Here is a 26,137-nt window from a genome sequence, read left to right as displayed (position 1 = left end):
TTTTTTGTCAGTGAAATGATCGTGTAATTTTCCTTTGATATGGCAGATTACATTGCTTTTTCAAATGTGGTATCAGCCTTGCATACCTGGAATAAATCCCAGGTATGGGATTATGCTTTGATTATGGTTTGTAAATTTTTATACATTTCTGGATTTTATTTGACAATATTTTGTTCATGATTTTTGCATCCAAATTTGTGAGAGAGATTGGTCTAAAGGTTTTTTGTTTTTTGTAATATCTTTGTCTGGTTTTGGGTAATAATTGGCCTCATAAAATGAGGTGGGAATTGTACTCTTTTGTGGAAGAGATTATGTAAAATTAGAAATCTTTAAATTTTTCATAAACTCCTACAATGAGGCCATCTGAGCCAGGGGATTTTTAGGGGGCGGGGAACCTTTTAACTGTGAATTTACTTTCTTTAATGATTATAGGACTGTTCAGATTATCTGTTTCATCATGACTGAGTTTTGGTAGTTTGTGAGGGGTTTTGTTTGCATACTTTTATTTCTATTTTTATTTTATTTTATTTTTTGGTGGCTAGCTGGTATGTATTTTTATTTTTTAAATTGTAAATTGACAAATTATATTTCTTCATAGCTCACGTTTTTTGAAGAATTGGTCCATTTCGGTCTAAGTTGTTGAATTTATGAGTGTAAATTTGTTTTTAGTATTTCCTTATTGTCCTTTTAGTGGCTGCAGGATCTACAGTGATTATCCCCTATTTCATTCTGATATTGGTGATTTGTGTTTTTTCTCTTTGTTAGTGTTGCTAGAGGCTTATCAATTTTATTGATTTTTTTTAAACAAAGAATCAGTTTTTGTTTCATTGATTTTTTTTCTATATTGTTTTTCTTTTTCAGTTTTTATTGATCTCTGCCCTTATCTTTATTTCCTTCCTTCTGCTTGCCTTGGGTTTATTTTCCTGTTCCATTTGTTGTTTCTGAGGTAGGAGCTAAAATTATTGATCTTTACGTATTTATTTTCAAAGATGACCAGTCAGGGGATCTTAACCCTTGACTTGGTGTTGTCAGTACCACGCTCTCCCAAGTGAGCTAACTGGTATAGGATCCAAACCTGTGGCCTTGGTGTTTTCAGCACCACACTCTCCCAAGTGAGCCACGGGCTGGCCTGATCTTTATTTTTTCTAATGTAAGTAGTTTTAGTGTATAAGCTTTCCTCTCAGCACTGTTTTAGCTGCATTCCATAAATTTTGATATGTTCTGTTTTCATTTTCACATAGCTGAATACATTTTTAAAAATTTCCTTTTAGACTTCCTCTTTGCCCCATGGATTATTTATTAGTACATGGTTAAATTTCCAACCGTGTGGAGATTTACATCTTGTCTTTCTGTTCTTGATTTCTAGTTATATTATCTTATGGTCAGAGAACATACTCTTTATGATTTCAGTTTGCGGAGGTTTGTTTTATGGCCCAGGATATTGTCCATCTGTACGAATGTTTCGTGAGCACTTGAAAAGAGTGTGTGTTCTCCTACTTATATAGACTCCCTAGTTTTACTGGAATACCACCTACCTCTCTCTGTGCAACTCTCCTGACCCCTGCCCATCTGTTATTTTTGGCTTATGTTCCTTATTATTGGTTTGCATAATATCATTGACAGTTTTTCCCCCAAAAGCATCAAAAGAGAGACAATTTCTTTCTTTTTATTCTTATGTCTTCCCCTTAGAATTTTTATGTACTCCCCTTAGAATTCTTTAACCATATCCCATGTCTCATTTGACATTTTCTGTAGTTCTAAACAAAATTTAATATTCTTTGTTCTATATAGTCACTAATTTTTGTGTTGGCAGTATAATTTGTACTTATAGTAGTGGCAAGATAACCTTGAAATATTACTACTCCAAGTTGCAGTATGGCAGTATGGTTTTGTTATTATTCCAAAAGCCACCCATAAAATATGATTCTCTGGGTAAACCTTGACTGAATTAGGAATTTTATGTTAAGCAGATCGTTAGGAATTAAATGGTCAGAAAATTTGTGTCCCCAAGGCATGTCATGCGACACAAGGTGAATGCCTCTCCAGTGGTTCTGATAGTATAAGACAACAGACACCAGATGCTTAATGGGGAAATACTCTAGGAATTCAGAAAAGGAGTAATCAAAGAATATGGATAGGATTAATTAGTGTGGTCTTGTGAAAAGATAATACTTGAGTGAGTGGTAGGTGGAGTAGAAAAGGAAGCTGAGATGAAACTGGGAAGACTGTCTGTACACTGGAACTACTGAGCCAAAATGAGCATGGCCTGTGAGAAGGAGGGTAAGGACATTCTTTGAGGCAGTATGGTTATACAGTATTGTGAAGGTAGAGAGAGGATTCCTCAGGCACCAGGCAAGAATTTGAATTTGAGCAGGAGGCAGTAACCAATCTCAAGATTCTTAATCTGAAGAATGACTTTTAAGAATGTGATTTTATTAAAGCATTGACCTGATAGAAATGCAAAATTTCAGACCCCACCTCAGACCCAGTGAATGAGAATCTGCATTTTTGACAAGATACTGAAACAATTTGTATGTATGATCAAGTTTAGTAAGTACTGGTTTGAAGAGAAGTTAATTGAATAGAACTGTATGTAGGATGAATTCTAGAGGAGATTTTAGTAAGGAGTCAGTGCAGATTCCTTTAGATCCTATATTAGTAATCTAGTTGAAATGGAGACCACCAAAGGACATATAAAAGAGACTTCTTAAAGAAATAAAATCAATAGGATTTAATGACCAGGATTTAGAGAATGGAGGAGAGTGCTAAATCAAAGATATTTCTATCAAGTTTTGGCACTGGGCAACTGAAAACTGGGTGGGCCATTGGAAGGAAATCAAAAGCCTGGATGGCATAAAAAGCTGTGATTATTCTTTAGTCTCAGGCTACTAGAACTTTTTATTAACAGCAAATCACTGGAAAATCTTGAAAAAGAAATGGGGAAAAAAACTTCTATAATTTGTTTATAGATTGTTGTTAGTAGTTTAAAGCCAATTTGTATACTTTTAACATTTAGTATGTAAGTATTTTTCATGTTTCTTCATAATTTAATTAGTTTTCATGGGAATTTTTCCCATTATAAAATGCATAACCCTAACTTAAATTTTCAAAAATGCAAGTTAAAAATAATAATGATTCCAGTATTTACATTTTAGATTAAAATGTTTGTTTCTAATAGGCTTTGGTGAGAATGTAGATTGGTGCAACTTTTTAAATGACAATTTGGCAATGTTTGTCAAACCTAAAAATTGTACATACCATGCTTGATCTGGTAATTTCACTTCTAGGAATTTGTTCCACAAATATACTGGCTCTACATCAATTAATCCACAGGCTGATTTGTCAAATTAACCAATTGTGTCAGTGTACTCAGAAAAATATTTTTCTCATAGGTATGGCCAATATTACATCATTTCATGAGAGAATATTTCAGTTTATTCTTTTTTTTTTTCAGTCTTTTAAAGTATTTTATGTTTTCCCCTTAGCATTTTAGTATTTTTAATATTCTTTTGTCACTGTCAAAGCACGTATACCGATCTTGCTTTTTTGTGTTTTTGACTAAAATTTACAGCTGCAGTCATGTACTGCTGAACCATAGGGATTTGTTATGAGAAATGCATCCTTAGGTGATGTTATTGTGTGAACATCATAGAGTGCACTTATTCAAACCAAGTGAGCTAATGTGCCAACCCATACTTACACAAACCTAGATGCTATAGCCTACTATACACCTACTCTATACGGTAAAGCCACTGTCATATATATATGGTCCGTTGTTGATCAAAACATGGTTATGCAGCGCATGACTATATTTATATTGGATAGGATGATTTTAATAGCTTTTGAAGATTTTCATTGAGATTTGGTTGACAATTTACATTTTGTCCTCATAACATCATTTTTAAAAATGTTCAACTTGTTGTAAGTTAAAGGTCATGGCTTGGTTGATTTTTATGAATGTATTTAATACTCAGAAAAACATTTTACAATCAGTAATTATTTTACTATAAGTCTTACATACATTTACCATAAATGTGTGCTGAAAAATATCTAGAGCAACCACATTAGTAAGAAGCGCTAATATTTTGGTTATTAATTGCTGTAAAAATTAAGAATGATATCTTAGTTGAAGCGTGAGGGAATAATAATAAAATTATCTAATGACTGGAATAATGAAATATTTTGTTCAAGCAAGAATTTTTTTTTTTTTTTTTTGGTGGCTGGCCGGTGTGGGGATCTGATCCTGTGACCTTGGTGTTGCAAGGCTGTGCTCTAACCAACTGAGCCAACCAGCCAGCCTTCATTCAAAAAAGAATGTGAAAGAACTCAAAAATTGGTCTAAATCTCATGAAAGACAAATTAAAAATTATAATAACTAGAAATACAAAATTAGCAAATATGTTTATTAGTATATTAATAAATATAAATATATTTTTATAAATCAACATTTATAAATATTTTGTACAACACACTTGTGTTTGATATATTAATGGATATACTTTATGCATATAGATAAATATAAGATGTATCTAGTAATATATCAGTAGAAGTATGTTTATGCATGTAAATAATATAAATACATGTACCTATATATATATATATATATATATATATATATATAAAATGGTAAGGGGATCGCAACCCTTGGCACGGTGTGGTCCGCACCACGCTCAAGCCAGTGAGCGCACTGGCCATCCCTATATGGGATCCGAACCTGCGGCCCCGGCGCTACCAGCGCCGCACTCTCCCAAGTGAGCCACGGGGTTGGCCCATGTACCAATATATTAATATATCAAAATAATATATTAACAAAGTAAAATATAATCAGTTTCATGGGTCTAATTTGTTCAGACCCTTGAGATGAATATGTAAATTTGGTAATTTCAGTGAATTTATTGTTCAGCAAATTAAGTTTTGGAGAATTGATTTGTCTCTCATATACTAACATATAGGAACATGTATTCAAGAATGTGAGTAGCAGTATTGTAACACTAAAATACTAGAAAGAAGGGTCAGTAGAGGATTTCTTAAATTTATGTGTACATCTGTATGATGGAATATGTTTCAGTCATGAAAGAGAATGAAGCAGCGATACATCTATTAAGATAGAAGTACTTCCAGTGTATTAAGTGAAAAGGGGAAGGTTCAGAACAATGCACCCAGTTCTTTCCCTTTCCAATTAAAAATAGAGGGTACAGGGCCAGCTCATGACTCACTCGGGAGAGTGTGGTGTTGATAACACCAAGGCCATGGGTTCGGATCCTATATAGGGATGGCCAGTTCACTCACTGGCTGAGCGTGGTGCTGACAACATCAAGACAAGAGTTAAGATTCCCTTACCTTGGGGCCGGCCCGGTGGCGCACTGGATAAGTGCGCCGCTTGGGAAGCGCGGCGGTGCTCCCGCCCGAGGGTTCGGATCCCACATACAGACCGGTTCCCGCTCACTGGCTGAGCGAGGCGCGGGGGCAACACCGAGGGTTGCCGGACATGGAAAAAGACAAAAGACAAAAAAAAAAAAGATTCCCTTACCAGTCATCTTTTTTTGAAAAAAACAAAAACAAAAACAAAAAAAACAGAGGGTACAACAAGAGATATATTCATGTACATTGAATATATCTGGAAAAATACATAAGAATTGTTTATGGTGGTGGACATTAGGGCTCTAAAAGGTGAAAACAAAATTTTATGGGTACACTTTTATTGTGTTTTAATTTTGATTACCCAGTTAGTAAAAGTAAAATTAAGTGTTTTTAGAATATTGTCATTAACAGAATATGTGAAAAATGACAAAACAGAAGAAAAGTCTTTCAAGGATAACTATTATTAAAAGTTGCTTTTATTGTGTTCATTTTCAGTCTTTTTTTTTTTTGTATTTTGCTTTTACCTTTTTATTAATATTAGCTTATTCTACTTACCATAACATTAGTGCTTTCTAGTTGTCATATACTCTATACCATACTTTCTGAAATAAGATGGAGACATAAAATAAACTTATAATCATCATTTTTAGCAGTCACTTAATATTCCATTATAATTATGATGGGAAGGCAATGTGGTTGTGTGTATTGCCACATTGATTGCCTGGACTGATGCTGATATTGTGGGTTGGGTGGGTGGCCTCGTCTTCATGGTTGTGTATCTCTTTCAAAGCTCCACAGTAAGTTGAAGATGACTGCCTACTAGGTAGGAAAACCTTCCCCCATTGGACATTCATGTTTTTTTCAGTTTTTTTTTTTAATGTTATTTATACGTAGTATGGTAATGTATCTTTTTAACTGAGTTTCATTTTATCCCAGTGGACATATTGATCCTCCAAGGATATTGGGAATACAGCATTTAATAAATTATACCAAAATTGATGAATTTCATTAGATTATCTTGTGCCAAAGAATACATTAAAACTACTTTAATTTATTGGTCAAATTTCTGAATAGTAACATTAAACTTTCTCAGACTTCTTTCCTATTTTAATTTTACTCAGATTATTATTTTTACTGGGATTTATTTTTTTCCCGGTATACTTTAGAGTGAACATTTAATTTGATTCAATTTTTGTTCTTAATTAATTTTGCAGGTTATAGCTTTTATATTTGTTAGTTTTCTTTTGAACTTCTACCAAATTTGGTTTTCCTATATTTTATCAAGAGTTGATTCATCAGTTTTTAGATAGCAGTATATTTTACCATGTGTAGTTTTAGTCATGATCTGCTTAATTTTATTGATTAACTCTGCCATTTACCAGTTGGATAAAAGACTGATGTTTTATTTCTTGGCTAATCTGTGGGAAAATTGTAAGCAATTTCTCTTTGATATTATAGAACTGCTAGCTTTATTGTCAAATTCAATGACTCAGAATCCTTTCAATTCTTTTTTTTTCATTTGCCTCTTTACCCTGAAAGTACTGGTCATGATGTTGGCCTCTTTTTGCTTTGGAGCCTTCTCTTATTCTAGTGAGATTCTAAAATGTAGAGTTCTGCTTGCTTGTGACTTATTAGTTTTGGTAAAGTTTTATTCTGTATATTCTGTTTATTGTTCTATCACACAGGTAATACCTGTAGAGTACAGGAAGGCAATTAGGATACCCCAAATACACATCTTTATACTGACTTAAACCAGACTTCAGCTCATTTAAATTGACTGCTAAATTGTATTAACTGCACTCTGAACTGCTAGGCAAGGTTGAAATAGCCAGCATTTCTTTTAGTTAAATTATTCACTTAGACTAAATTTCCAGACATGAAATTATTGGATCAGAGGGTATTACCATCATTATTGTTTTTGCATTGTATTGATTTTCAAAAGGATTGAACCAATTTATGTCATCAGCAGTGTATAAGCACTTCAATTTTAATATATTTTCTTTAGAATTAGGTCTCACTATTTTAAAATGTTTTACTGAATTAACTAGGAGTAAAACAGTCTTGTGAAGTTGCTTTCATTTACATTTTCAATTACTTTTTTTAGAAATTTAATAGGGGGCCGGCCTGGTGGCGCTCTCGCCCAGGGTTCGGATCCCACATACAGACCGGCCGCTCACTGGCTGAGCGAGGTGCGGGCGCAGCACCGAGGGTTGCGATTCCGTTGCCGGTCCCGGCCCGGTACGGGCGCGACACTGAGGGTTGCGATCCGTTGCCGGTCACGAAAAAAGACAAAAAAGAAAAAAAAAAAAAGAAAAAAATTTAATAGGAACAAGAAGTCAGAAGCAAGTTAGAGGGGCATTAACTCTTAACAGGAGTATTTAGTTATGCAGCCTTTATGCACTGCATTGTTTTGAATCAAAGCCAGTTTAAAAATTAACATTTGTTATTAGCCTAATGGTTATTAGCATAATGAAATAGAGTGTCCCTGGAAGGAAAGTTATGTTGAATACTACTATTCTACTCTTGGAACATGGGACTTTGTTCTTTTGTCTTATGTCCCTCTAGAATCTGAAGAAAATAATATGCTACTTTTATCCTGCAATTCGACAGTCACTCTGCCTAAATCTGTCTCTCTCTCTGTCTGCTCGGGATAGTCAGTTTGAAAAGTTACCTTTTATTTTATTATTTTTAAATTTTTTTGGTGGCCAGCCGGTATGGAGATCCAAACCCTTGACCTTGTTGTTATAATACAGTGCTCTAACCCACTTAGCTAACTGGCCAGCTCTTAAAAGTTATTATTTGCTTCTTTGCTGAGTTAGTAATGCAGTAATACAGTTTGCAGGGAAGTAAATAAACTATTTTTGTCTTGTTTATTGGTTTTTCTTGTTTATTCTTTTTGATTTAGCCAAAAAATATGAAGGTAGCTCCACTTTTTCCTTATTATTTTGAATATGATTTTTATGCTGTAAGTAACTTAAGAGAATTTTGGAAAAAAATTTTTTTTTTTGGTGGCTGGCCAGTATGGGGATCCAAACCTGTGACCTTCTTGTAATCAGCACCATGCTCTAACAAAGTGAGCGAACTGGCCAGCCCAGAAATAATCTTTTAAAATAAAGCACGTTACTAGTTCATTTATCGGGAAACAAGGAACACTTAAATACGTTGAGTGAATATTTTTATTTACTTTCTCATTTATGACACTTTTAGGACTTTTATTTAAACCTCCAAGCCAACAATTTTATTAAAACTAGATTCTAGGACAGGCTAATCATTCATCCTCTTCTTTTCTTTTTTCTTTTAATGTCAGTAAGACAATAGATTGTATATGTATCTTTTAAAAGATTTGTTTTTACCTTACCTTTATAAAATAAATTTTTGTAATTTGTGAGTTGCATACATCTTTCTTTCATTTCTTTCTTTCCCAGCCACTATCTTTTAGGGCTATCCGGAAAGGGTTAAGTGCTGTGGGGTGCTTTCTGTTATGACCTACTTGTAGTGAGGATCACTTAATGTATTTTATATAGCAAAGTCTCATTTGGCTAGTAAGCATGCTTTCCAGTAACTCTGCTAGGCATTAGGGACATTGCCTTCAAGGCCCTAGTATATAGGCTGGTGGAGTGATGAGATTATCATATATAACAACATAGGACAGTTATGGAATAATACAAGTCGTGTACTCAGGAGCTGAATAAATAGAATTAAGAGAAGGAAAAACAATGTATTGGCCTATAATTTACTTTCAAGGGTACTATTCTACTTATAACTTTGTTTCTTGATAATTTTGCTTCTTAAAACATAATTTTATCAGATTCCTTTAAAATTAGTCTTTAACATGATTCTTTCATAGGTACTTAATCCTCTCACTGAAAGTTTACTATGTGATTTATGGTAATTGCCTTGAGTATTTCAGACTGTTGATTAAAGAAGGATGACTCACAGTGATGATGGGGAAACTAGTGGCAGCGTGGAGTAGACAGATTTGCACAGTAGTTTGCACAGCTATGTTTAGAATATAGCTCATATTTTTAAACCTGGAAGAACCTGAAATTTCCCTGTGTAAATAGAGTGAAAGTCATTGAGTATATGGTAAATTTATTAATCATTAATATTTCTCCCCGTAAGATCATCATCATCATCCTCCTCCTCCTCCTCACAAATGCCTGGTGTTATATCTGACATGCCTAATAGGACTTGCTGTTGTAAAAGGGGTGAACTTCAGTTTTCTGTTAAATTGACAGATAGTGAAAGATAAAAGTAAACATTACTAAAACCTGAAATGCTCAGTCCTAGGAAAGGAAATGCGTGAGAGGAGTATTTAAGAGAGGAGTAAGTTTGTCCTAATTATCTAGTCTATTATGTTCTTTTTTAAAATTTGAATTACTTCTCGTCATTTGTCTCTTTTCCTAGACATTTACATATGGCAAATAAACCTGACCCAACCAATGACCTTTGTATTGTAGCAGTATGTCTTATTTTGAGTATATTTTACCTAAATTAAAAAAAATTATCTTTAATCAGTAAATGCATGGATGCATTTTTAGAAGAAGTTTAAACTGTACAGTCCCTCTTAATCCAACCCTAGATAACTCACTTCTGTTATTAGTTTGGCATATATACTTCTGAGATTTTAAACATGTACACAAATATATACATTAAAAAAAATGTTGAAAAATTGAAATTTTCCTCAGGTGAGTTTTAGGAGACTTTCTACATTTTCTTATCTTATTTTAATACTTCACCTAACAGATTTTCTTTAGTGTATTCATTGCCCATTTTTGAGATGAATGAAAATTAAGTCTAATTACTTTAATCATGCCAGTTTGGGCCCAATTGATATGTATAGCTCAGTCATACAACAATTAGAACAACTTCTGGTCTTTAAGAATGTTTGGAGAAGTTACTTTTTTGCATATCTAATTGGAGTAGATATACCTTCAGGAAAAACACGATTCATCTTTCTGAAGCATTAGCTTTCCTCATAAGTCATTTAAAGCACAAAAATAATACAAACTTATTGTGTTATGGACCAGCATGTAAACTAAAACTTGAATTCAAAGGGATGTTAAAATACACAACTTATTACTTAAGGTTATAGCCAGGATAACACTGTTACCACCCAGATGTAATCACTTTCTTCTCTCATTGGGTAGAAATTGTAGGGAAGTTTGAGATACACTTGAATTACTTTATAAACTCCCAGCCTTTTTATTTTTTAATTTTATTATTATTATCATTATTATTATTATTATAATTATTATTATTATTATTATTATTATTTTTTTAGCAGCTGGCTGGTACAGGCAGCAGCCTTATAAATTTGTTTGTTTGGCATAGCCGAAATGAAAATATGTAGGGATAAAGACAATTACTTTTCCTTTTCCTTTTTAAATTTAGCCTTTTCTGTTTAACTTTATTTTAAAAGCATTTTTCTATAATATTACATGATATACTGAATTTTTAAACAGTTTTATGAGACTGAGTACATTTTTTGAGACATTGTTCTTTTTAAAGTACATTGATATACTCTGTAAACTTATTCTAACGATGCCGTTTTGAAATTATTTTATTCTTCATCGAATTATATACAGATGTTTATTCTAAAATATGTATGTGTGTATACTCCTGACATTGATCACATACATTCTTCATTTTAGAGTATATAATCCCATTTTTATAAAATGGTGGTGGTGATGGTAGAAGAGGGAATTCCTAAATTATGTATTTCTTTCTTTCTTTTTTTTGAAGTTCATGTTCCTCAAACAATCTGTATTTCTTTTTGAAGTTCATATGTTGATAATGCTTGTATAGGATTAAGAAAACTTTGGAAAAGGTACACATTAGATTAAGTTGTTGTAACAAGGAGACCCCAAAATACAGTGGCTTAAAAGAGGTAGTTTATTTTTTCTTTTCATCTAACATTCCAGAGGCCAGAAGGTAGGGATTGGCAAGACTGCTTTGCTCTCAACAGAGCCACCAGGGATCTCTAGGCTAGGCTAGTGGATTAGCTCTGCCATTCTCAGTCTGCTCTATTTGTTGCCAATTCCCAGTCAGTGGGCAAGGGGCATGAAGTCCCAGTCAAGAATCTCTGCTTTTAAGAAGATGACCTGTAGATTGCACATATTTCTTCTGTTCACATCCTCTCGCCTGAACTTAATCACGCAGCCAACTTGACTGTATAGGATCCTGAGAAAAGTAATCTTCAGGTTGGTTAAATGTGCCTAGTCAAAACTCTAGGAAAGAAAAGAGCGAGAATGAAAATTGTATGAATGAATATTGAGTAATAATGAATATTGAATAATTGTGAATTAGTGAACTCTGCCATAAATACAATGTGTGGGAGTAGCAGTGTGTGTACACACACATCTGATGTAGGTGTAGTTTCTAAGGGGAGACCCAGTCCTAAAAGGAATAGAAAAAAAATGCACTAAAGTGGATGTGTGATAAGAGTGGGCAGTGTGTGTACACACACATCTGATGTAGGTGTAGTTTCTAAGAGGAGACCCAGTCCTAAAAGGAATAGAAAAAAAATGCACTAAAGTGGATGTGTGATAAGAGTGCTTATGTAAATTTAAACATGTTATTGAATAAAACAAGAACCCTCGTTTTAAATTTAAAATTAATTTATTAAAACCAGAGAGCAGCAGCTTAGAAAATAAACCAGATTTATTAAACATCTGCTTTAATAGCCCAACTGTCTTCCAAATCATCTCTGATGATTTAGCCCATCAATAGCAATCTGATGTATAGAATACAGTGTATACAAAATACTCTAATTTAGATTCTCTTCCAGTCCAAATTAGTAAAGCTTCAATCTGTGTTTGTTATATCTTAGGACAAAGTTCTTTATGCAGTAACTTCTTTTTTGATTTTTCTAGTTATTACTTTATAACAACAATATTGAGCCATTTATTAACATTAAATATCAAAACATTGGGCTTTATTAAGCAAAACTTAGTTTTCTTGAGGATGGTGGCAAATTTAAATTTTAGAAACATAAAATGTTGATTATCATTAAATGCTTCCTTAGTAACATTTATTTTATTCCGATTGTAGGCTGTCATATTATTTAATCCTGTTAAAATACTTTGTTTAGCTGCAGGCAATTTAATGTAATCATTTTGAATTTTTAGAATTTTAGAACCGTTAGAACCAGGAGGGATCTAGAGGTTTATCTAGTACACCTCTTCATTTTACAGACGAAGAAGCTCAGGTCCATAGGAAGTTATAACTTTACCAGCTTCTTAAAACTAGTTATTGTCAGATTAAGGACTGTAACCTAGATCTGCTGCTATACACAACTGATTTTCTAACCCTTTTTAATTGCAGTCTAATTGAAATACAGAATGTGCTCAATATTTGCATGTTCAAAGGTCTTCGTTAGTGAGAAAATCTGCCACAACTTATAATGGACAAATGTGTTTAGGAAGGAGCCAGAGTCAAGATTCTTATGAGAGAGTCTTCCTGATATGTGGTTGGAAATTATCCAATCTCTTATTATTCTGTCTCTTTCATCTCTTTCTTCTCCCACAACCTTCACCCTCCCTTCCACCCCGGAGTGCAGATGGGAAGGCTGTAAAGTGGCCCATTATACTACACCAAAATAGGGAGATAGGGTCAAACTGGAGTATGTTAATTGTATTTTGTAACTTCCCAAGCTGGTTCTGATATTCCAGCACAGTCACTGGAAACCAAAGGAACTAAAAACAGTTGATTTTTTAAGAAGCATCCGAGACTCCACCAAAGTCGGCAGTATTATGAAGTTACAAAATTCTCTTTCTATTAGTCTTCCAACCTACACCTGCAGTCTACCTTCCATGTTTTCTATTTTTAAATTATCCTATTTTTTCTTTCCTTCATCCTTTTTCAAGCATTGTTTACTTAGTAATTTTTTTGCAAAGGATCATAAAATGTAAAGTGAATATGCTCATAAGACATTCTTTTAGTAATTCTCTGAAACATGACTGTTCTTTATTTTTTAAAGAGCAGAATTTGCTGAAGTTGTTAAAAATATTTTACTGAAATCACATCTTGGAAAGAAAAGACTGAAAGTTAACTGTTAATGTTATTTTTATTATATATCCTCTGTTTGATTTTATAGGTTTTATAGGTAAAGAAGAGATGGACTGTGGACTAAGATAGAGAGGACAATAAGTGATGATGATACTTATTCCTGTAGCCTTGAATCATTATGTAGCCACAGTTGGGTGTGTAGGGTTTGCTGGCAACGGCCTTTCAAAGAGTATCTTCTGACTATTTGATATACTGTAATAGAGTCGTGAACCTTAGCAAAACCATTTATTCTGATAAACACCTTTAAAATTGCTCACTTTTTTTTTTTTTTTTTTTTTTTTTACACTAGCCTTTATAACTTTAAAAATTTTAATTGTTTAGTAAGGATGCGGGTCGGGTGGTCATATGGGAGTCAAAAGAAGGAATACACATGAGAATATTGGATTTTATCTAGGGACTTTTTAAGATTCTTGAGATGTGGACAGTTTTTCATTTTGACCTATGGAAATGATAAAAAAATTTTTATTATGAAGTCCTTGTACTTCTGGGAAAACTCTATTTTAATGTTGAATTTAGTTTTGCTAGTATTTAAGATTTTTGTATTTATGTTTTCATGAGATTGGTCTGCATGTTTTTTTACTGAGATTTTGGTATTAGATTTATGATCTAGTTTCCTCTAGTTTATTTTTCTTCTGCTTCCCTATCTTTCTTCCTCATCCTTCTCTATAATTATTAAGCACCTACTAAGTACAAAGGACTTTATACTTGTTCATTACTGTAACATTATGGTCTTTTTTAAGAGACATCTTTTTTTTCTTTTCAGGTTTTTTTTTTTTTTTTTTTTTTGGCGGCTGGCTGGTAAGGGGATACAAACCCTTGACCGTGGTGTTATAACACAGTGTTCTAACCAGTTGAGCTAACCAGCCAACCAGGGGACATAATCTTATAAATCTAATTTTGCTACTTGAGCAAATTTTTTTCACCTAATGATTGTACTCTGGGTTCTTAACTAAGAAACACTTTACGCAGTTTCTTCTGTGGTTCTTAGTTTGATGTAGATCTCTGCTTAGTTAATGTATTCTTATACACTCCTGTTCCTTTGAAGCAGGATTTTCTTTTTCTAAAAATTCTTATTTTGTGCATTAAAACTTCTACAAGTATTGCAGGTATTACAAACAGCTGACCATAATTTGCTTAGTTTCAAAAAGTTGGTGAAATGAAACTTGCTTATGTTCTGCTGCTATCAAAGTTCAGGTACTTTTACATCTTGTAAGTGTAATAACATAGTTTACAGTTATTTATAGCATGTAATTATGACTGTTAGTAGTATCACCAGCTTCATCCTTAAACTTCCCCTCACTAATAGATGCACTGTAGTTTTTACAGTAATTTTAATGGAAGATAATGATTGCATCCTTCTATATTGCAAAAGTGATCTGAAAAAAATTATAACTAGGTAACCAAATGGTGACTTAATTTTAACCATTCATTTGCACTTTTATCCCCCTTCTATCTAGGGATCCCACCCTCAGTCACCTCATTAGCATAAACTCAGGTGTGATCAGACTGGGCTCATTATGAATAACAAAATACTTCTATCATTTGGGAAGTTCCAAGGGTTTTAGGAGCTCTATGACAGGAATGGGGGATAAAGACCAAATGTATTTCGTATTATACCACAGCATATAAAAAAGTAAATGCTTAGAATGGAAAGAAACCATTTGCCTAATATTGAGTGCCTGTTACTAAAAAGATTTCCTTAGGGAGGAGGTTAAGAGAAAATGATCTGAAAGACTTCGACTTATGCTTAAATTTGTGAGGTTTCCATGTTGGTTTAGAGTAGAGCAGGGGTTGGTAAACTGTGTTCCTCTGACCAGATCCTTTCTACTGCTTGTTTTCGTGAGGCCAGATGGAATGGTTTTATATTTTTAAATGGTGGAAAAAATAATCAAAAGAAAAAGAATATTTTGTGATATGAGAAAAATAAATGAAATTCAAATTTCAGTGTCCATAAATAGAGTTTTTTTTTTTTTTTTTTCCTTTTTTTGTCTTTTTTACTGACCGGTAACGGGATCACAACCCTCGGTGTCGCGCTCGTACCGGGGACCGGCAACGGGATCGCAACCCGTGGTGTTGCTCCTGCACCGCGCTCAGCCAGTGAGCGGGAACCGGTCTCCACATGGGATCCGAACCCTCGGCGGGAGTGCCACTGCGCTCCCAAGTGGCGCACTCTCCAGTGCGCCACCGGGCCGACCCCATAAATAGAGTTTTATTGCAACACAGCCACACTCATTCATTTATGTATTGTGTGTGACTGCCTTTGCATTTAAACAGCAGACTTGATAATCGCCAACAGTCTTTATATCTTATAAAGTGTAAAATATTTACTATTTAGACCTTCACAAAAAATGTTTACTGATCTCGTTAGAGCCTCTTTTATTTTGAGTGTTACATTTTTCAATGGGGCTTTTACTTTCTAAGATGGCAGTGGTATGTAAGAGTTAATATATTTTCATGTCACTATTAAGTAAACAGAATATTCTTGATCTTCTCAGACTTTACATGCATATATGTTTTAGTCTTTTTTTTTTTTTAACTTATAGGCTTAAATTCTCTGAAGCTGTTTAAAATCTACATTTATTTAAATAGACTGTTTTGGCTGCAAAATGGATGTAATTTTTCTTTCTGAATTGCTTTGCTTATAGTTGATCATGGACTTTTATTTTTAAATTGTATTTAAAGTATGTGTATATTAAAGTATGTGTGTAGAGTATATTTATAGGTGCAATTTAAAGATTAATAAAACCAGCACACATATACTGTTATTTTCTACATTGGAGGCATAGCCTTTGAGATGGTTAAATAGGTTTGCATTGCTATATGGATTTAAAGCTATTTTTCCTACATAATTCTTTGTTTTTTGGGAGGGTAGTGATAGACTTATGTGTTTCATAATTGTAATTGATCTCGTATAGAGTATCAATGGCCCTTTATGTTTATAGAATGTTTTATTATTTAAAACATTCTGACACATACGTTTTCTTTGAGACTTTTTCAGAAACATTAGTTAACATTTTCTCTTGAAAATAGGATTGAACTAGTTGTACATGGAACAGAGGATTCTTGACTGTTCCATTTTGGTTTTATAGTGTGAAAGGTTATCATTCTAGATTTTACTGAGTCACAATAGAAGTGAGGCACACATGGAGGATAGGGAGGAACAAAAATTAAAACACGGTTTTTCTCTTTTTTTTAAAGAATAACCAATAGGTGTTATTTCAGTGTTTTAGGCCCCTTAAAAATCTTTATTATTAATAGTTTAATTTTATCCTAGATGGCTGTATGGTAGTGTATCAAGAAATCAAATATATAATACTGACAATTCCAGGAAATATTCATATGTAAGCTTGATTCTTGTACTTTTGTTGGAAAAAAAGATTTAAAAAATTTTTACATTTCAAAAATTATTGTTTAACCAGACACTTATCTCTCCTCCTTAATGAATCCTGTCTCACTGTACCCTTACTCCATGCCCCTTTTCATGTCCCACCTAGCCAAAAAAGTCAAAAGGGTAGGCTTCCATATGAATCAGTGCTTGCAATGAAGTGAAACCACAGAAGTGGTAGCAGTATGTTCTTGAATGAAATTAGAGATCGATGAACTGGCAGTGATCTCTTGGTGGAAGAGGAGCATTTGATTGGCAGCCTGCCATCTGGGATCAGAATTTAGGAGGTGGTAGAATCTAAGGGACTGGGTAACAGTTTTGGCTAAAGAAGTGGTTGCACTTAACCATACTAATAAATATGTTTTTTTAAAAAAATACTGAGAGGCTGAGACTGGTCCTTGCACTTTAGTATTTCTCCTTGGATTAATTTTTTCTGTCTTATCCATTTCTACTGGTATACTGTAAATTGATGTGCAGAAGTATTTCTGGAAGGACTAATTTATGAGTCCAGACTGACTAGGAGCTTATGGTACCTGGATGCATTTGTTTCAAACAGGTGTCTGGACCAGTCCTTATAAACTTTAAAATAGACATACCCTTCCATCAGGCGCTTTTGCTCATATAGAACTGTTTTTCACCCCCTGAATTGAAAATACATTGATATAGGCTACTATTTTTCTTGACAACCTGCACAAGTGAGGTAGAGAAATAATTAGCATACCAATTAGTCTGTGCTTTGATTTTGTGCAGATTTGATTTTATCTCATTAATAGCACTTTCATCAGGCTTAGCCTTTAATTTCTTAAACTCCTAGCCTCCTTCTGATAGAGCATTTAAGTTAATAAGAAACATGTTGATGCTGATTCTCTAATTATATTCACAACTTTTTAAATCTCATCAATCACATTATTTGTCTCTTTGTCAATTGTACTTAATTTTTAACTAATTTAATATAGTTTTTAATTATAAAAGTAAATATCCATTTCTAAAAATTAGAAGTTAGAGGAAAATAAAAGGAAGAAAACAAAATATCCTAGTGTTACTACTCAGTGACACTACGGTTTTAATATATTTTTTTGAATCACTCTTATGCCTCTTGCCCCCCATACACAGTTTTAAGAGTCTGTAATTTGCTGTACATGTCTATACTACAGTGTTGAACAAAATAGGCACAGTCTTTGCACTCAAAGGATTCAAAGTTTAATAATATCCTTAAAGTTATTTTTAAAAATTAATTTCCTATTATAGAAGAAACGCATAGGCTTTTTGCAAAAAAAAAAAAAAAAAAAAAACCAAACCACATAGGCTCACATTTCCATTCCTCCTATTCCTGTCCTTATTTTCCTATAAGTAACCAGTGTTATCAATTTGTCATTTTTTTCTATGATTTGCATATATAATTATATATGTATATAGAGAAAATGTATGGTTTTTAAATGTAAACACTTTTATATATATAGTACCTGCAATTAGCTGTTTTCATTCCATGTGTTTATATGTACAGATCTATCTTAGTCTTTTAAATTGCTTTGTTTTCCTTATAACACAAAACTCATGGGTTTGGATCCCCTTACCAGCCAACCACTAAATAAATAAATAAATAAACAAATAAATAAATTGCTTTATTTTATTGATATACTGTGATTTAGTCATTTCGTATTGATGGTCATTTAGAGGTCCAATTTTCTGCTATTCAAACAGTATTGCAGTTGTTTCTCTAAGGCAGATATAAGGAAGTGGAATTAGTAGATCATCGAGGGTTATGTGGTTATCCTTGAAATTTTGCCATTCATATTGTTCTCAAAGTTGGACCTTAGTGCAGTTTATCTTATATCACTCCCCTCCCAACCAACATGCTATTTTCTAGTATTTTATTCTTTTTAAAATCTAACAAATAAGAAATTGTTATTTTATATAGAAATAGGTGATTCATTTTACTTATATTTTTACCATATTCTTTCCTCACCATCCCTTCTTTAATTTCTGATTGTCCTTCTGGAATCATATTCCTTCTTCCTTTTTTTTTTTTTTTTCTTTTTCCTTTTTGTCTGTCTTTTTCTGTGTCCGGCAACGGATCGCAACCCTCAGTGTCGCCCCCGTACCGGACCGGGACCGGCAACGGGATCGCAACCCTTGGCGTCGCTCCCGCGCCTCGCTCAGTCAGTGAGCGGGAACTGGTCTGCATGTGGGATCCGAACCCTCGGCAGGAGCGCCGCCGTGCTTCCCAAGCAGTGCACTATAGCAGTGCGCCACCGGGCCTGCCCACCTTCTTCCTGAAGAACATCTTTAGATGTTCCATTAGTAAGGGCTGCTTACTGGTAAACTGTCTCAATTTTTGTTTGTTTTAATTTTTAATTTAGCCTCATTCTTTTATAAATTATTTTTTGCTTTTTTTTTTAAAAGATGACCGGTAAGGGGATCTCAACCCTTGGCTTGGTGTTGTCAGCACCACGCTCAGCCAGTGAGCAAACCGGCCATCCCTATATAGGATCCGAACCCGTGGCCTTGGTGTTATCAGGACCACACTCTACCAAGTGAGCCACGGGCCGGCCTTATTTTTTGCTTTTTATCATGAAATTTCTAAAGCATACATGAAAGTAGACCAAATAATATAATAAAACCCATAGATAGATATTTCAATCTCTCGGTTTCCATAGTTATTGACATTTTGTTATTCTAGGTTCATCTTGTTCCCTTTCTGTGCCTCCCTTCCTGCTGGAATATCATAGCATGAAGTCTGTAAATACTTCAGAATGTACAAAGGCACTTCCAAAAGTTTACTGAAATGTTCATATTATATTTTAATTCTATTTTTCCATGAACTTTTTGAAGTACCCTTGTATCTCCTAGAGAAGCTTTAAACACACACACACACACACACACACACACACACACACACACACACACACACACACACACAATACTATCATACCTAACTAAATTAACACTAATTCCTTAATATTATTTAATACCTAGTCTGTGTCAAAATCTCCTTCTTTACCTCCAAAATGTCTTTTTATGATTTTACTCTCATTCTTCAGGTTGTTTCCTAGGAGCTCAGATGTAGATTGACAGTAATTTTCTCTCAGTACCTTGAAGCTGTATCATTGCCTTCTGGCTTCAGTTGATGCTGTTGATAAGTCTGCTGTTTTTCTAAGTCATTCCTTTGGGTGAAAGGTTCCTTATAGCTGCTTTTAGGAATCTTATTGCCTTTAAGTGTTCTGCAATTTTACTATTTTGTGTTCGGGTGTGGTTTTGTTGATCCCACTTGGATATGTTATACTTTCTGGATCTGGGAATTACTTTTAACCAATTTTGGGAAATTTGCAGCTATTATCTTTTTCTTTTAAAACTAAGAAATAAACATCCAAAAACATATAAAACATAGTATATATAAAACATGTACATCCAGGGTTTGATCCCTGTACTGGCCAGTGGCCAAAAGATAAGTAATAAAATAAAATATGTACAGTTTGATTATAAAGCAGACCTGTTTGTGACCTCTTCCCAGGTCAAAAGTAGAAGACATCAACTGCCTCATACACTCCTTGCCATTTATAACCCTCTGATCTTTCCTTGGAGAGACAGTCTCTATCCTGACTTTGATCACTTCATGTGCATCCCTAAAATATAGGTTTTTCTTTGCCTGTTGAAATTTATATGACCAGCAAAGTATTCTTTGTCTTGCTTTTTTTTGCTCTACATCATGTTTGTGAGATGCATCTCTGTTGTTATGGAGCTGTAGTTCTTTATTTTCTTACAACCACTATTATTATTATTTTTTTTAAAGATGACTGGTAAGGGGATCTTAACCCTTGGCTTGGTGTTGTCAGCACCATGCTCAACCCTTGAGCTAACCGGCCATCCCTACATAGAATCTGAACCCATGGCCTTGGTATTATCAGCACTGCACTCTCCCAAGTGAGCCACGGGCTGGCCCCTTTACAGCCATTATTTATTAAAATATTTTTTCTTCTCTTTTCTCTCTCTCCTGTCCTTATATAGTACTCCCATAACATGTATGTCAGTGTGCTTAATGATGTTCCATGTTTCTCTGAGGCTCTGTATTTTTTTTTTTTTTTCATTTTTTTCTTTCTGTTCTTTGGATTGCAATGATCTTTATCAATCTGTCTTCGCATTTGCCAGTTCTTTCTTTTGCCAGTTCAAAGGTACTTTTGAGCCCCTCTAGTAAATTTTTTTGTCACTGTCCTTTCCAACTCCAAACTTTACATTTAGTTCTTTTTAGTAATTTTTATTGATGTCTATTTGAAGAGAGTGTCACCATACCTTCCTTTATTTGTTTAATTATGGTTTCCTTTAGTTCTTTGAACATACTTATAACAGCTCCTTTAGTCTTTGTTAAATCCAATATCTGGTTGCTCTCACAGGCAGTGTCCTTTGCCTGCATTTTTTCTGGTATATGGGTTATAATTTCCTGTTTCTTTGCCCAGCTTGTAACTTTTTGTTGGAAACTGAACGTTTTATTTAATATTGTAGCAACTCTGGGTACTGATCTCCAGTCAGCACTGCTCCCACCACCCCACCCCACCCCTTTCCAGGGGCTTGTATTGTTGTTTGCTTATTTGTTTAGTGACGGTGTAGATGCTTTAGTGAAATCTATTTCCTTCTTGCAGTGTTAAGCCTCTCGTGTTGCTCTTTGGGGGCACAGACTCGGGCATGCCTGTATGTACCATGGGATGACAGTGTTTGGCAGGGTTCTCTTCTGCTGTTTCTTTCCCTAACCACACCCAGTTTTTAATCTCCACTAATTTCTGGCTGACTGCCGTGTTATTTTCAACAATACCCTAGGACATAAATTGATTCTCAGCCAGATCCAAACAAATCTTGAAGTCAGTGCTTGAGATTTGTTTCTACTCCAGGAGAGCTCATCCCAGTTGTCTTATTCCCTAGTTCTCACCTGCCGACTAGTTGGCCTGTAGTTTAGCCTGTAATCCTGAATCTCTTCCCCAATTGCATTTCACTTCAACTTTCTTGACTTTGAGATTGTCCTTAGGCTTGAACTTCATCCTCTTGCAAATGAAGTCAGTTCTTTTGGGAAGAGATTCAGAGCTTCCTCTGGGGGCATGTTATGTTAAGTGAGATGATTTATATGCTGCTTTTTTTGGTTTATATCTTAGAAAAGTAAAATACAAATATTTTACTAAATAAAATAGCAAAGTGATGGAGTGGTAGAAAGCAGTCCCACATAGTTAATTTTTCTGTATAACTCCAGTTTGACTTTTTATGAGGGAGACATTTTAGGTCTTAGGTAAATATTTTTCTAAAACATTAATAAGTTTTCCTGCCTTTCTAGAGGTAATACAGACAGTCCTGAGTTCTGTGTGTATGAATATTCATGGTAAATGTGTATCAGTACTTTGGTACTTAATTTAAAAAGGGGTAGAAGTATTGGTGCTGATATTTAAACAGTCACTTACCTTGCTTTTTCACTTAGCAACCTGCTCATAGCTACTGTTAAGTCTGTTTTTTGTCTTTGTGTTGTTTATGTAAGTAACATGCTTTGTGAAATACATACCTAATACAGAGACAACTTAAAGTGCTGTTTCCTGTAACAAATAATTCTTTCCTTCTTTTACTCATTTATCAAATATGTGAGTGCTTACTATTAACTAGCAGCCATGTTGTAACTGCTTGGTATACATTCAGATATGTGATGCACCAAGTAACTTCTCTCCTCTCCTGAAGTTTCCATTCTAGTGAGAGTAGAGTAATTATTAATTAAACAAGAATTTCATACTTATAAAACATTGATTAAGTAAAATATAATGTGTGTGGTATTGTATTTATGTTTTAAAAATTTATAGTTTATAGTTCTCCGTATATATTGAATTGAATAGACAGTTTCTGAGGCAGCATACATAGATCTACCTTATGGCTGTATCATAATTTACTTAATGATTTCCCTATTGATGGACCGTATGTTGTTTATAATTTTCTGCTCTTAAAAACAGTGCTACAGCAGAACATAGCAAAGTACTTGGTGTACATGCCTGAGTATTTATGTAGAATAGATTATTAGGTGGTATAATGGAGTGGTTAAGAGCATAGATTCTGGGGCTAAGACTTCCTGGAAATAATCTAGGCTACACCACTTAATAGCTATGTAATTTAAGCCAACATAATGTGCTCCCATTTCCTTTTTAGTGAAGAGGAACGAGATCAGTGATAATCTCTACTTTTGGGGAAACTAACTTCTTTGACAGACTGAGGGGGGAAAAATTCTACCTCACTCTTGACTAACTAAAGATTTCAATCATCTTTTCATATATTTTAATCACTTATAATTCTTTTATGAACTACCTATCATATTCTGTTCTCATTTTTTCTTTTATTTGCCTTTTTCTTATTGCTTTGTAAGATTTCTTTATATATTCTGGACATTAGCTCATCATTATGTATAGTGGATATATTCTTTACTCCGTTGCTTGCCTTTAATTTTATATTTTCTTGTTTTCACGTTGGTAAGTTGACTCTATCCTTTTATGACTTCTGAAATTTTGTTTTTCTTAGGAAAGCGTATTAGTTCATTTTTATGTTGCTATAACAGAACACCTAAGATTAGGCAACTTACAAAGAAAAGAGGTTTATTTGATTCATGATTCTGTGATAGCTGCTTCTGGTGTGGTTCTCAGGCTGCTTCTACTCATGGTGGGCAGCAAGTGGTGCAAGAAGATCACATGGTGAGAGGAAGCAAGAGAGGGAGGGGAGGTGCCAGGCTTCTTTCAATAACCAGCCCTCACAGGAATTAATAAGAGAACTCACTCACTAACCCCTCTCCCTCAAGGCATTAATCTGTTCATGAGAGATCACCCCCATGACCCAAACACCTCCCAACACTGCCAGAATGGTGATCAGATTTCATGATGAGCTTTGGGGAGGACAAACATATCCAAACTATGTCAGAAGGCTTTCTGTATCCGAAGGTTTGTTTGGTTTTTTTTTTTAATGATATTTTTTTCTTCCAACAACTTCAGTAGTTTATTTCAATGTATATAGCTCTTTATTCAGATCATTTGGGATTTATTTTGATTGCACTGAGTTAGATATATAATATTTTTTCTTCAAATGCATAGTTCAGTGGTTCATCCTTTTCCTATTGATTTGTAATATAACTTTTGTCAAATATTAAAATCTCATATATTCATGGGTGTTTCTAGATTATTTAGTTTCTTTGCTCTTTTATCTATTCTTGTACTAATATGAAATTATTTAAATTATTGTAGCTGTGTAGTGCAGTTCAGTATTTGATAGAGCACATACCTATGTTTTTTCCCCAGAAGTTTCAAAGTAATATTCATGCATTTATGTAAACTTTAGAATCAGTTTATTAAATTATGTGAAAAAAATACCATGATGGTGATTGCATCAAGTTCAAGATTAGTTTGCAGGCTATCAGTTTTTAATCTAAAATAGTGATTTCAACCTAATTTTTTAATCAGTGACTTTGGCCTAAGTTGTTACCTGAAATTTTTCAACTGTCCATAATCTAAAAAGATATATTATTTAATTTTCGAAAAAGTATTTGTGATATGAAGGGCTGTTTGTTTTCTTCCCCATTCTTGTTTCTTACCGGTTTTTTGTAGCATTACCATAGGAATACTTTTATTGAATATAAATTTCTCAGAAGTTTTCATTGCCATATTATTATATAATTAATTGTAAACAGGTTGTATGGCATGTTACTGTTTTGTTTTGGGTTTTTTTTTTTTTTAAACTGTAGCCTGTGTGTGGCAAGAGTTTGATGTTGACATGTAACCATAGATGAAGTCTCTTTTTCATTTGGTCTGTTTTATAAATAGTGACACATTTATAGTCCTATAGTAGTCCTCATATATTACTAGCTTTCAGTATTACTAGTTCAAAGATGAGACAGTTTAGAGTGTATTTTAAGGCTGAAGATGCTTCTTTATCTTATTTATTCTCCTAAAATATATTATTGTTATAATGCTATAGGAAGGAAAGGAAGTTCTTTTATATTTCTGTTGAATCCACAAAATTAATGCCAGACCTTTTATCTTGATATGTAAAAATTTTCAGAAATCCATTCTAAAATACATTCTAAGATGATAATAGCAAAAGTTGTTCCATCAATATTTTTGAGATTTTTTTGGGTTTTTTTTTTTTTTAAACTGTAGCCTGTGTGTGGCAAGAGTTTGATGTTGACATGTAACCATAGATGATTGAAGTCTCTTTTTCATTTGGTCTGTTTTATAAATAGTGACACATTTATAGTCCTATAGTAGTCCTCATATATTACTAGCTTTCAGTATTACTAGTTCAAAGATGAGACAGTTTAGAGTGTATTTTAAGGCTGAAGATGCTTCTTTATCTTATTTATTCTCCTAAAATATATTATGGTTATAATGCTATAGGAAGGAAAGGAAGTTCTTTTATATTTCTGTTGAATCCACAAAATTAATGCCAGACCTTTTATCTTGATATGTAAAAATTTTCAGAAATCCATTCTAAAATACATTCTAAGATGATAATAGCAAAAGTTGTTCCATCAATATTTTTGAGATTTTTTGATAATGTGATTCTTGATTGTTGAATATACCAATTTTTTCACTAGTAGTAAACAATATTTTTTGTGTCTTCTTACGCAGGTCTTCAAAATTCTACCTTTTAGCTCCAAGTGCTGAACTTCCTTCTCCCTTAAATTATTATAAATTTTTGCTGCTGTTTAATAAACGTGAAGATGTCTCGCAGTCCTGATGCGAAGGAAGACCCTGTGGAATGCCCTCTTTGCATGGAGCCCTTGGAGATAGATGATATCAACTTTTTCCCTTGCACCTGTGGCTACCAGATTTGCCGATTTTGTTGGCATCGAATTCGCACTGATGAAAATGGGCTTTGTCCTGCATGTAGAAAGGTAAATACTTCAGAATAACTTTACAGTTATTTGTTTTAACTGTACAGCTTTTTTTTTTTTACGATAGTTTTAACTGTACAGATTTTTCCCCCATAAGTATGAGTAAGTAGATTTAAAGGAATTTACAAACCTTGGGTGAAATTATGTGTAGCATACATAATGAGGTACATTATGAGGTACAATGAAAACATTGCACTGGGAGTCAGGGTCAAGTCTTGGTTTTGTTGTTAACTAGCTATATGACCTTTGTAAAATCACATAACCTTTCTGGTTGGCCTTTCCGTTTTTTCTTTTCTTTTTGGTGGCTGGCCATTACAGGGATCTGAGCCTTTCACCTTGGTGTTATAACACCATGCTGCTCTTACCTACTGGGCTAACCAGCCAGCCCTCTCTTTTTTTTTTTTTTTTTTTTTTTTTTTTTTTTTTTT

General features: G+C 33.8%; 1 protein-coding gene across 1 annotated transcript in view; it reads left to right on the top strand.

Annotated features, from left to right (window-relative positions):
• CNOT4 (CCR4-NOT transcription complex, subunit 4) overlaps nucleotides 1-26,137 on the top strand; it is a 133,124-nt gene that overhangs the window by 21,557 nt on the left and 85,430 nt on the right. The window contains exon 2 of the mRNA XM_008584717.1: nucleotides 25,444-25,709. Within this exon, the coding sequence (XP_008582939.1) occupies nucleotides 25,536-25,709 (174 nt within the window). The 5' untranslated portion in view covers nucleotides 25,444-25,535. The remainder of the gene's footprint in view (nucleotides 1-25,443; nucleotides 25,710-26,137) is intronic.

This window comes from Galeopterus variegatus, unplaced genomic scaffold, assembly GCF_000696425.1.
Source record: "Galeopterus variegatus unplaced genomic scaffold, G_variegatus-3.0.2 Scaffold3344, whole genome shotgun sequence".
Classification (NCBI taxonomy): Eukaryota; Metazoa; Chordata; class Mammalia; order Dermoptera; family Cynocephalidae; genus Galeopterus; species Galeopterus variegatus.
Note: the sequence above shows the minus strand (reverse complement) of the source record. Positions and strands in the feature narration are given on the sequence as shown.